Source organism: Octopus bimaculoides, chromosome 2, assembly GCF_001194135.2.
Source record: "Octopus bimaculoides isolate UCB-OBI-ISO-001 chromosome 2, ASM119413v2, whole genome shotgun sequence".
In the NCBI taxonomy this organism is placed as follows: Eukaryota; Metazoa; Mollusca; class Cephalopoda; order Octopoda; family Octopodidae; genus Octopus; species Octopus bimaculoides.
The window spans coordinates 92,705,034-92,722,078 of NC_068982.1; the positions used below are offsets into that span (position 1 = coordinate 92,705,034).

The 17,045-nt window shown below is 35.3% G+C and overlaps 1 protein-coding gene across 3 annotated transcripts in view; it reads right to left on the bottom strand.

Moving 5' to 3' along the window:
• The window catches only part of LOC106884002 (wee1-like protein kinase), a 57,519-nt gene that overhangs the window by 19,992 nt on the left and 20,482 nt on the right, over nucleotides 1–17,045 (bottom strand). Inside the window, exon 1 of one of the 3 annotated variants that reach the window (XM_014935179.2) lies at nucleotides 4,254–5,540. The exons of 1 other annotated variant lie outside the window; for it this stretch is intronic. In XM_014935179.2, coding sequence (XP_014790665.1) covers nucleotides 4,254–5,065 — 812 coding nt within the window. In that variant the 5' untranslated portion in view covers nucleotides 5,066–5,540. Of the gene's footprint in view, nucleotides 1–784; nucleotides 1,298–4,253; nucleotides 5,541–17,045 lie in introns of those variants that run through there. One more of the 3 variants, XM_014935180.2, reaches the window with a different exon arrangement.

Below are 17,045 nucleotides of genomic sequence, written 5' to 3' on the forward strand. Positions count from 1 at the left end.
CACACCTCCAAAAAGTTAGTACATGGTTTGAAATACCAAAGAATAAGGGAAATAATTTGTTTTCTCTTAAAATGTGCTATTTCTAAAATATTCAGGTTTTGTGTTCGAATATATTCGAATACTATAAAAATTCATTATCTCATTCAGAGCATAATATCTGAATATTTTAGAAGCATATACACGTTTGAACGTAAAACAATAAAAAATTTAAAATATTTTCTTTCTTCTAAGGAATTTGAAGCTGCAAAACTGTGATTTTTCTTAAATAAGGAATTTCTCATAACATATCAGGCACACGAGTCAATAACCCCACACCTAGAATTTACATCTATGTACAACTGAACACGGATCTTCATTGAATGTACTGTGCAGTCCTTGCCTGGCAAAGATCTTGAATAATGTGGACTTCCACCTCCAAACCAGACAAACAGCTGTGAGATTCTTTTCATAAAAATGAATCACCCTGGGTTCCAAGTATAAAAGTTTGTACAAGGATCAGACAATTGGTGACATCTGACTTGAAAGGAATATTTTCCCTTGCTGCTACTGCAGAAAAAGCAAAGGTTTTTGGAAGAACTTAATTTTGGCAGAAAGTTTATTTAAGCAGATCTCTATTGCGGTGACCGCATCTAGAATTACTGCAACTTTGCTTAAATGGCAGGACGGATCAGTGTTTTTAAGCTGCCAGTCAGCTCTGCATATAAGACTGTCGCCTTGCAATATTGGCATAGGATCTGGATAGACAGATGTTCTGAAGGAAACCAAGTATCTTGTTAACACTCACATTATGGTGAAGTCTTGCTTTCCAGTGATTTCAAGCAAACTCTGGCAGTCATCCCAAAGACAGCAATTGACGAATTGAAAACATGCACCCCACCTCCACCAATTCTGATTTGGAGAAGAGAGGAAAAATTTCATCGTTCTACCAACTCGACACTTGCATATGTTTTGGCAATTATTTCATCTCCGGTTGCACAATGACAATCAAGAAAAGGAAACAAATTGATTAGATGTTTTATGACTCGAAGTAAAAGATACACAATCAACTGTTAGTAATCGTCAATAAAATGAAACTGAAATGTTTTTCCTGTCAAACTCAAAGTAAATCCTTGATCCTGATCAAGGTGGTACACCGTTATTGCCCATCATTGATCCAGAGTTACCAGACACATGCATTGAACAGACATCAACAACTGCCAAACCACGGCACGGTAAGCCAGTGTTCATTGATTCACCCCAATGATCCCGGTGTCTCATAGAAAGTAAATATCGTGAAATGCAAGGCACTTCAGACAAATCTATTAAAAACTTACTCAGAGTTTACCTGGCGTCAATTAGACATTAGCCCCGAGTTATTTACACAAAAAACAACCTATCTGAACACGATATCTCTATATATATTTTTTTTTATGTTCAGGTATGCTTTTTTTATTTTTCATTATGAGGTAGATTGTGTGTAGTCATTCGATTGACTATAAAAAAGACAGCTATAACTCCCTCATCACATCTTAAAAAGAGAAGTGGATAATGTAGCCCTAGACTGGCACATATTTAACTACAGGTCTACTCAGTCGTGGATGATCAGCAACCAAATTTTCCTTTAGTCTTACACTAGTGCTTTATACTCGAAATCAAAACAAATTATGTTAACTGCCAGGTACAGAACAATTTATGTATTAAGTATATTTTGACATATAAATCACTTTGATTTGATAATCAGATTAACTGGTTGAAATCAAATTAATCCCAATCCTTAGGGGATTGTGATTAATTTGATTACAACTGTAAATCTACTTAATTGATGTTCACAAAGTAGAGATTAAAATACATAACCATAGTAAACAAAATCGAGTTTTCGGAACAGCTTCACACATAAATAAATAAATATATATATCATCATTTAACATCCGCTTTCCATGCTAGCATGGGTTGGACGATTTAACTGAGGACTGGTGAACCAGATGGCTACACCAGGCTCCAATCTGATTTGGCAGAGCTTCTACAGCTGGATGCCCTTCCTAACGCCAACCACTCCGAGAGTGTAGTAGGTGCTTTTACGTGCCACCGGCACGAAGGCCAGTCAGGAAGTACTGGCAACGGCCACGCTCGAAATGGTGTATTTTACGTGCCACCTGCACAGGCAATGAACTCGCTCGAATGTCTTTTTACGTGTCACTGGCATAAGTGCCTGGAAGGCGACGTTGGTAACGGTCACGCTCGAATGGTGCTATTTACGTGCCACCGGCACGGAAGCCAGACGGTTGGTGCTCTGGCAACGATAAAGAGACGATGACCGATGGCTAGAAGAATATTGAGCTTTATCTAATAACCAGTTGGTCAAGCAACCGGGGCCTCATATCAGTGAGGAGTGGGGTGCGCAATGATGCCGTCGAGAGGTAGGCCCCGAAACGGCGCGCATTCTCTCCTGATGACCCCATACACTTGCTGGCTTTCGATTGTTATTTCTAGTAGGTCAAGCAACCACGTAAAAGCTCAATCCTAGTGATAATCATCTTGTAAAGTGGATTAATGAAAGCACCCACTGATTGAAAAGTTGAAGCTATTCTAAAACTTAATGAAAAAGTATATTACCGTTTCTATAAAACTGGCGGAAAAGTGAAATTTGCTGATTAAGTTACATTAATGAAATCTCAAGTAGCCTATTGAACAAGGGTAGCAAGAAAGAATCACCTAATAATTGTTATTATATTTACTCAAAGCAATAGGTAGTATGCATCAATAGCAGCTGAGCATAAGAAAAGAGTGGATTCAGTATTTGCTATATTCAATAGTTTGAATGGGGAGACGGTTTTCTTCTTTTAACAGCAGCCAATAGTGAAATATGGTTTATGACATTTTAAAATTCGCTTGACTTTGCTTATCGTTTACTCAAAACAACAAAAAAAAGTATTAGTAATATGATGTTATCAATATGCTATTTTATCAACAATTAACTTTGTGGTTTAAATCAATTAAATAGCAAACGGTTTTTGCATATGTAAACAAGCTAATTAGTAATCGGTAATATTTACTGCTGAAGCCGTACTATGTAAACTTTCGCATCTCTCCTTTTTCTCTTGTTGGATCTAGATATTAACCGTTTTATTTTGTGGAAAGTGGATTTAATTTGTCGTGTATGTGTTTTGTTACATTTTGTATCGAGTTTTTAGCACTGTGTAGAGTTTCGGAATAAGCACTACTCTCCATGCGCGTAATATGTAATTCAACACGAATTTCCATCGAATTAAGATAAAAGTATCTGCCGTCTCGTGTGAATTTTCCGAAACTTTTTCCCCCACCCTTGGAAATCTTTTTCTGGACGTTATGAGGCAACAAAGTCCGTGGGACACACATGTAGAAGTATGCCAAATATCTTACGCTTCATGTACAGAAATTTCTTTTAAATGTTTCTTCTAAATTCACTATTTTATGGGGGGGGGGGGGAGAGATGCCCCTTTACCACACTTGAAGTAAAAAGAAAATTTAAATACTTTTAACATCAAACATTTCATCAAGCCTCAATATAGAATATCCCTTATCAACTAATATAGCAAGTTGTCTTTATAACTGATACGGATAATATGTATGACGAAACTTAGTTATTAACATGAGTTATAAAAAGTTATAATTAACTTGATGCAACATTGTAAGATAAATAATAAATCTATAACTACATGGAAGAAGTAAATTTCAACATTGCAATGAGTGAGCTGTTTTCAAAATATGAGCTACAAACCGGATTGTGGTTAACTAATAATATTAAAAAAAAACATGACACACCATCTAAAATTAGATTGCACATGTAGACCATACGTTTTTGATGCCCTTAAAAACAAAACAAGCCAGAGCACTAAACTGAATAATGACATATTTTACCATAGGAAATTAAACGATTTTTTAAAAAGCACTATTTTCCTTCGATTCCAGAACCTCTAAATTATTGTTAATTTCAGAAAATTATAAGCTTTTATACCTGGTTACTTGAAGAATGTTTTTTTACTACCTTAAGAAATCATAATCTTTACTAAGAAACGGAAAATGTTTTTGTATTTAAGGTTTTTTAAACAAAATCCAGTCCACATTATGGTTAGCATATTGAGAGTTGTCATTATTTTACAGAGTCTATCATTCCAAAAATGCTGTTAATCAACTCAATAACAGTAAAATGACAGATTGAAAATTTTGAAATATTTGTACAGACATAAGAAAAGAAAATAAAAGTAAAACAAAAATGAAAATACAAAAACAATTACTTGTCACTTTGAGATCGAGTTCGCTTCTCGCCAGATGCTCGACACGTTATGGATGTTGCAAATGGATTAACATTGGCCTCGAGCCTTTCAATTTTTTTTTTCCGCAGACATTTAACCTTGGTTCGATCACCAGTATACTTGTCCTTCTTCCTCACATTTAATAACAGAGTCTGTGGAGTGTGAGGAGTGTCGAACAATCGTAGTGCCCGAAACTTTCGATGCGGAGGAGATACGCACAACACTTCTGGGGGTGATTGAGTTGTAGGAGTCAACTTATGATTTAAGGGAGACATTTGCCTTGATGGTGTATCACAGCCACTGGTATCAAGTTGGGGAGTATGTAAAGCATTTTCTTGACTACTGTTGAAATCGACAATAGCAGATATCTCCATTTCGGGATTAAAAGGAATTGCACCAACTGGTTCAATCTTAGATCTTGTTATACGTCCGCCTGTAGTAACTGCACGTCTCCAGCGGAAGGGACTGTTGTGGCTAGTGTTGAATATCTTTCTGTTGGGTGTTTGGCTTGATGGTAAATTTGTGGCCATAACATCATCATCTTCTTCGAGGAGGTCAGCAACAATAGCAGAGTCATTATATAGATCTAGAGATATTCGAAGGAAAGAACGGTTATTGGGATCTTCGTGTCGTTTGTCATGCTTGGTTGGTAAGGAATCTTCCTCATCTTCATCTTCCATCATATCTTCAGCACTGCCACTACTGTTGAAATCCAGTGTAGTTCTCATGGAAGTACCATTTACCCTCGAAAAACAGCGCCTAGAAACAGGTTTTCCTTGGCTAGTGTGAGGCATTGGAAAAGGTTTAGTGATCTAAATTCAATCTATGAGGATTAATCCAAATAAGAATTATCGTACGCTAAATATAATACAGACGAAAACTTTAAAGAAATATAGTAAAGTTCAATAACAATAAGCGACAGATCAAAATAATAGCTGATGATGCAGGTGACCTTGATTAATTAATTTGGTAATCTATTTTCTTCTTTCTCTTCAGTCAGTTGTAACATTAAGTGAAGAGATCGTCATATTTGACGAGACGACTACACGCGGTCAACTACGATTCAATAAAAATAACTTGCTTCGTTAGGCACTTAGTGCTTAAAAAAATCCCAACAAACACTGGAAACTGACAAGTATGAAAATGGTGTTTCGAAAGCTAGTTTAGATGAGTGTAGTCAACCATGTATGATTAAAATAATTAAAACACGTTTTATAAGTATATCTACCTATGTCAACAAGGATAACGCCTACTAATATAAGTGTTTGTATTTTGGCGGGCCGTTAGCGTCATGTGACAAATATGAACCAATCAAATCAACTGAAAATTTAAAAAAAAAACGCGAATGATTGACGTTATTTCCCCATGTTTTCAAAATACCTTGAGGTTACATTTGGTTTTGCTCGTTCAATAATTTTTCTTAATTAAATACATGAATCAAGTTTTCCAAAAACGTGTAATTTTATAATATTTGGTTTGAAAATTCAATTTTATTAATTTTTTTTTGTTAATGATGTGTAAGTCTTGTTTATAAGTTAAATTTTCTCTATTGACAAAACCTTTAGGATGCAGCAATATTAAATTATATGCAAAAAAAAAAAAAAAGAAAATCTAAAATCATGCATTATAAATATAAATTAGCTTCGCAATCCTATCTCTAGACGTTCACATGAGTAACACGTGTTTTCGGAAGTAAATTCAGGTCAGGGATACACGATCTAGGGTCGACAATTGGGTAAATTTCTTAGGGCCGACAATTCGGTAAATTTCTTTGCATCGAAAATTGATAATCGTTGATTTATTTATTATACGCCAGGATTTAAAGTTTAGATAACCTTACGAATATAAGTTTCCATAGTCTGACAGCAGAATATTTTTTAAAAAAACTTGTGTCTTAATTGCGGGAATAAAATTTTAAATTGATGTTTTGTTTACACCTTAATTACTATCTATAGAATATCAAAATATTAAATTATATTGTATGCATCCTACATATGCATGGATGCATGCACAATATACGTGTGATGAAGGCCACAACTCTAGACTAAAATAAACTAACAAATGTAAAAGAATCTGATATTGATTGATATCAAAATATTGAATAATTTTTTTCATTCATCAACATTGTTCTGGATTTTATTCTTCTTTTCTATTTATGGTTGACTTAGCAAATTACTTATTAAAATGTATTTATGTTTGAGATCTGTACCAAGTTATACAAAAACCAAATAAAATTTATAACGCTCAGAACAACAGTTGCTGCAGCTGATGTCGATCTGAATTATTTCCCTTCTAGTAACATGTTTACATATATAATTCATGAATAATTACAAAAATTCTTTAAAAAAAGATAGTTAAACATTTTTCAAATACGTGTGATTTACATGTATTTGAATGAATGCAAATTACTCTTCTGATGAAAACTGACCGCAATGTTATTTCTGCTAAGCTTTCCATTAATTACATTAAACAATCGACGAGGTCCTCATTTTCAGATTGTTTTTGTTATTGTCTAATTGTATAAATTATATTCTTAATGAATAAATCACGACTTAATTTTATTAAGGCCTAAATTAAACGGCAGAGGAGGGGAGAAGAGAAGAGAAGAGGAAAAAAGAAAAAGATTAAAAAGATACGGTTAGGGATGATGACAATGATGATGAGAATTGTTATTGTTGTTGTTTAGCCCTAGGTCAGCCCTAACTAAACCAAGCTATATGATCACAGGCAATTCAGCCATGATCGTCGTCTTTTTTTTAATATCAGAGACTACATGTCCATTGCGTTCTTTCTTTCTTCTTTCAAGACAGTAGGATGTGATTTGAGAAACATTTGGTTTCTATTTCTAGCAGGTCGAGCGATTACTAAAACGCACTTTTTGTGACGGTTAAGAACAGCTCCTGATCCTTAACTGATAGTACTATACACGGGGTTAAACAAAAATTTGTCCAAAGTTGAAAGTTTATTAAAAGAGATGTTATACTAACAAATATATTAGGTAACTTAATACCAGATATTACATAAGTTAAATCACGATTTACTTTATTAGGGCCTAAATTAAAAGACGCAAACCAATAGTCATGGACAAATAGCAGCAAGCAGGACATCCTAAAAGGCAGATCAATTTACTTGTGCGGTCCGCTTGATGATGAGTCATATCTCATGTGACTTGCTTCTCAAAAAAAGATTGCCTGAGCCGCATCTAAACTTACAGGTACAAATGAGGCCCTATTAAAACCTCAGACCTTATGTGACTGAATTGATTTCTTACAATTGTGTATTATGTAGCAGTTCAGCCAAATAAGGGATAAAGTCACAAGTTTAATTCTGACAGAATATTTACGATTTAGCAAATAAATAAATAAAAGCGCTTAAAAATAATATTCTTTTCTGTTTATGTCTCTCTGTAAAATTTTATTTTAAGAGTTCAAGATTTTATAATTTTCTACTAAAATGTCCAAATAATCTGCTTAACTTTTATCACACAAAAGCACCCAGGACCACCACTGGTTCTATGATAGAAACTTTTTTAACATCATTGTCATTTGACGTCTGTTTTCTATGCTGGCATGAGTTGGACAATAGCTAGCCAGCTGGCAGCTGTCCAGACTCCAATTGTCAGTTGTGACATGGTTTCTACGGCTGGATACCCTTCCTAACACCAATCACTTTATAGAGTATGCTGGGTGCCTTTTAAGTACGACTGGCTCAGGTGTGTTCACACAGCACTGGCACAAGTGCATTTTATGTGACATCAGTTCCTGTAAAGGACAAGCCTGTATGCATGGATGACAGAGATTTTACTTTGCTTGGTGTGTCATCTCAAGTACAGCAAGTCATCAGAACTCCCAGTCTCTTGTTATTTCCTCAGTGAGGCCCAGAGTTCAAAGATTCTTTCTCACTGCTTCACTACACATCTTTCTGGGTTTAGCCCTTCCACAAGTTCTCTCCACAATTAGAACTTGATACTTCTTTATACAGCTATCCTCATCCATACGCATCTTGTAACCAAATCAGCACAGTCTTCTCTCTTGCACACAACATCTGATGCCTCTTATATCCAGTTCTCCTCTTAAATCATTTACACTCTGTTGTGTGTGCACACTGACATTACTCATCCAGCAGAGTATGCTAGCTTCATTTCTTTGAAGCCTTCACAAGTCCACTGTAATCAAATCTCATGTTTCACTGCCATGTAGCGTAGCTGTATGTACACAGACGTCATACAATTTGCCTTTCACCCTGAGGAAGAGACCCTTAGTTAATAACAGAGGTAGAAGCTCTTTGAACATTGCCCAGCCCATTCTTATTCTAGAAACTACACTTTCAGAACTTCCTCTTCCACTGCTAACTTGGTTGCCAAAGTAATAGAGGCTATCCACTACTTCTAATGATCTTCTCAATTATTTGAGTGAGTCTGCGCATTTTTAGTGCTTATTGTACCTGAAAGTGCTTATTATACCTGCAGGTACAAACTTCTTATTTTAAATTAAAACCTTCATTCAAAACTTCAGGTTAGTTTATGTTTTTTAAACACCACTTGATAATAGCTAAGTGATTTTATTTAAATTCTTCCTTATTTTCAAAATTAACTGTAACAATAGAAATTTGGTAACGAAATGGTTAAACATGTATGCAGTTATATGAAGGCTCCATTTAAACTTGTGGATTCATTTTCTCTTGGATAAAGAAATTCTTTTCACAACATGATAATTATTAGTAATTAAATCTTTATACTAATATCAAAGTTCCTGTCAAATATAATTGACTATTTTCTCCCTCAAAATTTGAAGCCTTGTGTCTATGTTAGAAATGACTATTTAATCTCTGTAAAATTTTCAATAACTATCTATTGCTTTGTACTGGGACATTTCTTTATGGAAGTTTTCCCTCATATAAATTTTTCACAAATTTTATATAAAACAAAAGAAATATAATTCTTTTTTAATAGCTTTAGTTCTTAGTTAACCAGTGTAATTCAATTGAAAGGGTTTGTCTTCGAAGTTACTCAGTAATCTCACTAACACCAGTGTCATATAAAATGTGCTGAGTACACTCAGTAAAGTGGTTGGGATTAGGAAAGACATCCAGTCATAAAAACCATGCCAAAGCAAACACTGGAGCTTCTTGATGATGATGATGATGACGACGATAACAGCAATGCTGCTGCTGCTGCTGTTGTTCTTCTTCTTCTTCTTCTTTTTCTTCTTCTTCTTCTTCCTTTTCTTCTCAGCCTTCTTACCCCTACTGTACCTTATATCCAGATTGATCCAACGCAACTCTTTACTTCAATCATGCAATAATTTGGTATTCTGTCCCTCCCCACAGGCACCAACTTGTATAAGTTCAAGCTGAACATCAACTACATTAATCTGAACAGATAAGGATGGCTGACAATGCCTATGAATACTGCTTCTTTTCATATGATGAATTAAGAAAACATAAAAGAGAAATGCATATTAGGAAGTCTTCAAGTATGATAATGAGAAAAGGAGAAACACAAGCAAGTAAGTATTTGATGTGTGAGCAATAATAATGTTGTAGACATAACAGAAACTTAGAAATAATCTGAGAAGACTGCTCTAAACCAAGAGATGAGAGATCAATGATGCACATAGTTGAAGTATTTATTGATATCAAGTGCTTTGGACTGGACTTTCTCCAAAATTCTCAAGAACTAGAGATGTAGGAGAATTTGTATCTGGTTGGTCAGACTGTATTGTAGGTGTATGAATTTTCACAGAAAGAGAGAGAGAGCGAGAGGGGGGACTGTGTATGACTGTCACCATTGCCTTTGACATGTTGAAAATGATGTCAATAGTACAGTAAGAGGGGTTGCCTTGTGGAAATGGAATTCACTATTGCATGTTTATATAAAGTAAAAGAAAAAAAGACTGATGCCTTTTGGGTGAAGAAAGGATTTAGTGTTGGTTGATATCTTTTGAGCATGCTAGATTGAATACTGGTAGAACCAAGTATCTTGTAGAGTTAGAATGAGTGGAAAAAATTCCTAACTTTGTAATTCTTTAAATATGGTGAAGAGACAGATAAAATGGAGAAAGACAGTTAAGGAATAGTTTAAAGATAGAATACATTGCAATATGAGTTGGAAGCAAAATGGGCAGCAAATGTGGTGACATTGTCAGCAATGAACATAGTTACAGTTATTTTAGTTGAGATATGTGGTGGATTAGATGATTTTAAAAAATATTCAATAAATCAATTTTTTAAAAAATAGAATAAAATAGACACAAAACAATGATAGAAAAAAAAAACATTTATTGTTTAAAATTAAAAAAATATCCAGGGACCTGTTAATCATTTGTTGTTATAAATGATGATTAATCAGTATGAGTCATTTGATTTACTTCCTTGAGTGACTGGTAATCACTTCCAGGAGTGACTGATATCTTCAAAGCTTTTTTGAAGTCATGTGATATTTAATAATCCTTGTTGTTGTGATATGAGTCATCATTGATCAAAAGTTACTTCCTAACCACAGGTAATTTTTAATACCATTAAAGCACCAACTTCATATTTTCCTTACAAGTTTACAATTCAAAAACAAATGATGATCTGAATTCTCATCATAACTGAAGTGATTCTATGCTGGATTTATGTATCAGTAAATAAGATACTCTTGTTCCTAATTACAATCTTAAAGGTAGTGAAAACTTAAATCCAGTCAATCTCTTTTATTACAATAAATTTGACTAAGATGGTGAGCTGGCAGAATTGTTAGCATGTCAGTCAGAATGCTTATTGTATTTCTTCCAGCTCCTTACAGTCTGGGTTCAAATTCTGCTGTAGTCAGCTCTGCTTTTCATTCTTTCTAAGATTAACAAAATGAAGTGCCAGTCAAGAACTAGGATTAATGTAACTGACTCATCCCCCTCCCTAAAATTGCTGGCCTTGTGCCAAAATTTGAAACCATTACAATAAATTTGATTCTTCATACAATATTGAGTCCTTTCATCAGCTTATTTTTGTTATTGTTCATCACTTCTTACCAAGATGAAACTTTCTCTACCTACATCTTGTTCCTGTGACACAAATCTCGCAATCTTTATTTATTTTATAATCCACCTCTGCTGTCCAGATTACACTCTTTATAAACCTAGACACTTCTTGCCAAACCTTCAATAATTCCTGAACAAATTCTCCAAAGAAGTCATGCCAGTCTTATTTCCTTCAACAGCAAGAGGACACAGTCATTACACATATCAAGGAAACATTATTACATCCACTTAAACAGGAGCATCCTACAACTAGGAGCTGAAGGTCACAACAAATGCTAGATCTCATCATTACTGAAATTTTTTCCAGGCAAACACACATCTTAAACATAGCAAGAACTAGCCTCCACCCTATCCCACCAACAACAACTATCAACCTTCAACAAAACTCTGTAGAGTACTATTCCAACACCTGATACAGTGCTGTTGTTACATTGCACTGACAATCTTAGATTGCATCGACAGAAAAGCTATTTGACTGATTCATATGGTAACTCTCAAAAACACACTCCAACCTTTGGTCCACAGACATATTGTCTCTTCACGCTGTCTTTCCTATAACTACTATGTAAATGGCCTCTGCTGCTCAGAATTGACTAATCTTGTACCACCTCCACTCAGGTACTCCCATCTCACTTCTCTCTCCTTATCTTATCATCCATATTATCTACTCCTATACTAGCCACTCTGCCCAATCCTTCCTATCTAGAATGTCAGTTTTGCCAATAGGAATTTCTTCTTCCTGTGCATAATTTTCCTGCAACGTTGACTTCCAACTATTTCAGTGGAACATTAACAGTATCAGTTTCATTGGTCTTGGAGGGTATCCTAAGACATGGAACAATCCTTCCTCTTGACTAAACTTACATAGACAAAATGATAATAAAAACTTCATTAACTATTTTGCTATTTAAGATAAAAAATTAAAATATATCTTTTAAATTTAATACCAAAATTATAGTTTAAAAACATACATGCACTCAATTTTACCTTCCTTGAAACCTACTCTCTACACAGTATAACCGCCCAAACTATAATTTCGCCATGTGTAGTATCATTGTCCCAACTTCATCTTATACAGCATTACCACCACAACATCTCCACTGCACTTTGAATTCTGATAGCATTTTTTTCACCCCCACCTCTCACAACTTACCAGTTATGTTCATTACTGTTCATTTTACAAGATTGTCAAAGTAAAGTATCAGAAGTTAAGAATGAAACAGAGCTGTCCACCTGGACCTGGTTATGAGAATATTTATGACTAATATTTAGTACCTTACGGAAGACAAATGTTATTTATAAGTTAATATTTGTTGTTTGTCAAGAGATGATTTCCGAGCAAGCAATCAAATGGAGAGAAAGAATTCATTACAACTAAAATTCAAGATAATTTATAATAGATGATAGACTGCATAGTAAATGAATTAAAAAAAGTTAACAAAGTACGTGAACTACCAAAAATTTTCTTTCGAAGAAATGACGTGTGGTAACAAGCCCGTTTTTCCATTTTACTAAAGTGACTCACAAGCCATCACGGAAACCAACCTCCGCGTAATCGATTGAAGAGCTATAAATAGCAACCAAATTCCCACAAAATCAAACTTTGAAAAAGGAAGGACATATTGATTCGTGTAATTCTATTTAGACTATGTATGTAAAACAATATAAATAAAAATAGACGGTTGGTCGAAAAAGGACCATCTCCGTTCAAGGTGGACGTTGTACCACTATCAACACCCCACCCACCCCACTACACACCACCACCACCACCAGCGGCGGCGGTAGTGGTGCTACTACTACTACTATCCGTGACAACAATGAACAGTTTCCGATATGTATTTGACAATCGAAATACTAGGATATTATTGTTGTTTCGAACCAGGTAGACTCTAATCGACAAAAAACTATAATCTAAATAAACCATTCCAGCCTTGACTATCACATCATTATAAGGATGTGTAAGGACTACATTATCTAATGCGTTCTTTCCTTAAGATATCAGGGTGCAATTTTGATGGGGAGAGGGATTTGGCTGCTAGATCGAGAAACTGTGTATAGGCTCCCGGTCTACACTGATTCAGCTTAGCTGTGATCAAAGACAGACGTTACAGCCGTTACCATTCCGTAATTATTTAAAGTGCCTTTCCTTTTTAAGACGGATTTGATTTGAAAGAGATTTGGTTGCTATTTCTAGCAGATACGCATGACCACAAAGGCTCTATTTATTGGCATGAAATAATTCGATCAATTATTGTTTTCGCCCTGATTAAATAGTTATAATTAAAGGCTTTCCAGTCGTGACCATCTTGTTTGTTATTCTGATCGAGTTTATTAAAGACTACGTCATCCAATGTCCTTCCTTTGGTGTGTGAACTGAAGAAAATTTGGCTGCTATTTTTAGCTTTTCGCGCGACTACATAAAAAGACTAGAAGAGAAAACGACGTTTTCCATATATAGCGCGAATATTTACAATTGACAGTCAACATGTATCAACATGCGAGTTCACTCCTCTGTGACTTCGGTAAATAACATCTTCAATAATACAACACACTCGCCCATATCGCCTTGTGTCGGATGACGTCATACAGCCTGAGTCATTTTCATTCGCCGAGCTTATCAATAGGCGGAGATGTAAACATGACTCACTGTTATCTGTCATTTCCGGATTTCCACCTGTCATTGGAGACAATTGAAATTTTTTTGTATATGTACGCGCACTAATGTGAATTAGACATGCCATGGGCCAATTTTGGCCAAAGCTTGTGTGTGTGTGTGTGTGTGTGCGTGTGCGTATGCGTGCGCGTGCGCGCGCGTGGTTGCTGGTCTCTTGCGAGTTCGAACATCCATCTCATTGAGTTATCGTTGTAGCCAGTTCATAAGGCCAAACGTAGGCATGAGGACAAGTGCTTCAAAGATGTTGTGGGTGATATGGCTTGCTGTAAGCCTAGAGTTCTGATGACCATATTCTCTTGACTTTCCTGAGGTATTCATTCCTGGTCCTCTCCTTATTTATGGTTCCATCACATCTGATATTCTCATCTTGTCCAAGATACTGATAGTTGTCATCTGACTTCAGCAGGGTTGGATTGTTAAGCCGTTCAGTTTTAGGTTTTCAGAGGAGGGCACAACTTTTCTACATTCTATTGTTAAAAATGTACACTTGAACAAACCAAATTTCATTCCAGCGTCTGTCTGTCTATTTGTAGTAATGCATATATTTATGCATATTTAAGTTCTTAAGAGAGTTTAAACCGCTCGCTAACAAAGCGATTAAGAGAGTTTCCGGTGTTTGTAAATATATGACTGATTATGTGTGTTGCTTGAGCTGTCGGTGCACACACCTAAGTATGTATATGTATTCACGTAAAGAATCTCAGATTTGAGAATCTTTGGAATATCTTACAAAGCTTCGCTGCGTCAATTTCTTTTGTTCTTTCTTTAAAAAAATCTAGTATTTCTCGGTTTTTATGTAAATTTGTTGGTACATAGACTAATGCATCTATGATGATAGGTACAAATGAAAATTTATAGTCAGGGTATGTATGTATGTATGTATGTATGTATGTGTGTATGTATGTACTTACGTACGTACGTGCGTACGTATGTATGTATTCGTAATGCAATATATAGATTCATGGAATCCTGTGGCAATCACAGAAAGCTCCTCTAGTGGACCGGCTACCATACCACTTCAATATAGAGGAGTATGTAGAGTTCTATGCAGCTGAAATCCAGTAGATCCGATCTATTAAATTATTGCATAAGGAATATATAGAGCATAAAAGTCAGAAGATATGAGAGGTGAATGTACTTATTTAGCCATTTGATATCCGAAATAAATATATTCACCTCTCATATCACCTTACTTTTTATGGTCTATGTATGTATATTCTCTTTCTCTTTTTAATTTAGAGTAAACTTTGACTAGCCACCTACTTGGTAGCAACGTTGGGAAGGAAAGTGTCTTGTTTTGTTCATCGTCCTTTGAATCTTAAGAACGTCTTGCAGATTTTATAGTCCCTGATATCGCAATCATTTGTTGATCCACTAATAGGTATGAAGCTGAAAGTGTATCTTCGATACTGAACTCCACTTTAGCATTATTACAAGTTAGTGCCCATCCAGAATATTTTGAAGCAACTGGCGACGAGCCTGTTGAAAACACATTCAAGTATACTCATTCAAGGAATACAACCTTTTTTTTCTTCTATATTCTGAATAATGTGGTTTTATTTGCAAAATGTATATTTACGCAAGGAAAATAACTTTACAAAACTAACCATGAGCTTTCTCTTTTCTATCATTAATACGCATGGCAGGAGCTGATTATATTTGACAATCCATTGGCAACTGGAATCCGAAAGGGCGAGCTGTGTTTGAAAACCTTCTAAATTCATAGTAGCTCTGGACTTAGCGAAAGTTTAAGGTTATCATATAAAAGTAAATATTAATCATTACTTCACATATTGAGTACTATATTTAGTTTGTAGTCCTTGTTATTAAGAATAATCATATTCGATGTATGTATGTATGTATGTATGTATGCATGTATGTATGTGTGTGTGTATGTATGCATGTATATTGTTTGTGAGAGTATGTGTGCACCTGCGTGTGTGCGTCTGTTTGTAATAATCAACAAATCTTATACACATTTGACATCCTGTCTGAGTTAAACTTTGACCTTTTTTAGTTGACAACAAACAACAAAACATCAGAGACACGTGTCAGTTGTGTCAGGTTACTGAACATTGTTTTTGAACTCTTTATTTTTGCCTATGCAATGCAATCTCTTCTAAAGTATAATAATAATAATAATAATAATAATAATAATAATAATAATAATAATAATAATAATAATCCTTTCTGTTATAGGCACAAGGACTGAAATTTTGTGGGTGGGGGTCTAGTCGATTATATCGACCTCAGTACTCGATTGGTTTACCGACCCCGAAAGAATAAAAGGCAAAGTCCACTTCGGCGGAATTTGAACTCAGAACTTTGCCCGGCGTGCTAACAATTGTGTCAGCTCAGGGTGACGGGTGAGGGAATGTAGAAAGACATATGTAAGATGTGAGGATTCACATAGAATAAAGCGAAAATGGCACAAGTGAATGGGCCTATTTTAACCATGCACCTTTAAGCTGAAACTTTTGAAGGAAAGAGGAACACTTACTAACAAGTGTTTCTCTCTCCTCTGTAATTTTCAGCCTAGAGGTGCATGGTTAAAATAGATCCATTCTTACGTCATTCATCCACCTTTACGCAAATTTACTAGTGAGCAGAGAAGCATTTCCCGATCCACCCTCACTTTCCTGTCCAAGTGGAACTTGAAAAGAATTGATGCGGCCTTGGCCGAAAAGCAAAGTGTCTTATCATCAGTCCTTTCAGTCGTGTCTACTACACAACCTCTTTCGCTTGTAGTTTTAGGGGCAATTTCATCGACTTCGAAAGGATGAAAGATAAAGCTGACATCAGTGTGATTTAAATTCAAAACCTGAAGAGCACGAAGAAGTGCCACAAGACATTTTGTTTGACTCGCAAACGATTCGGGGAGTTTGCCACTACTACTACTACTACTGCTACTGCTACTGCTACTGCTATTGCTACTGCTGCTACTACTACTACTACTACTACTACTACTACTACTACTACTACTAACAATAATAATAATAAAAATAACGAAAGGGTTTTACGAAAAAGAAAGGTCCGTGTAAACATATGGTAACAAGAAAGATTTAAACAAGTAAAAACTCC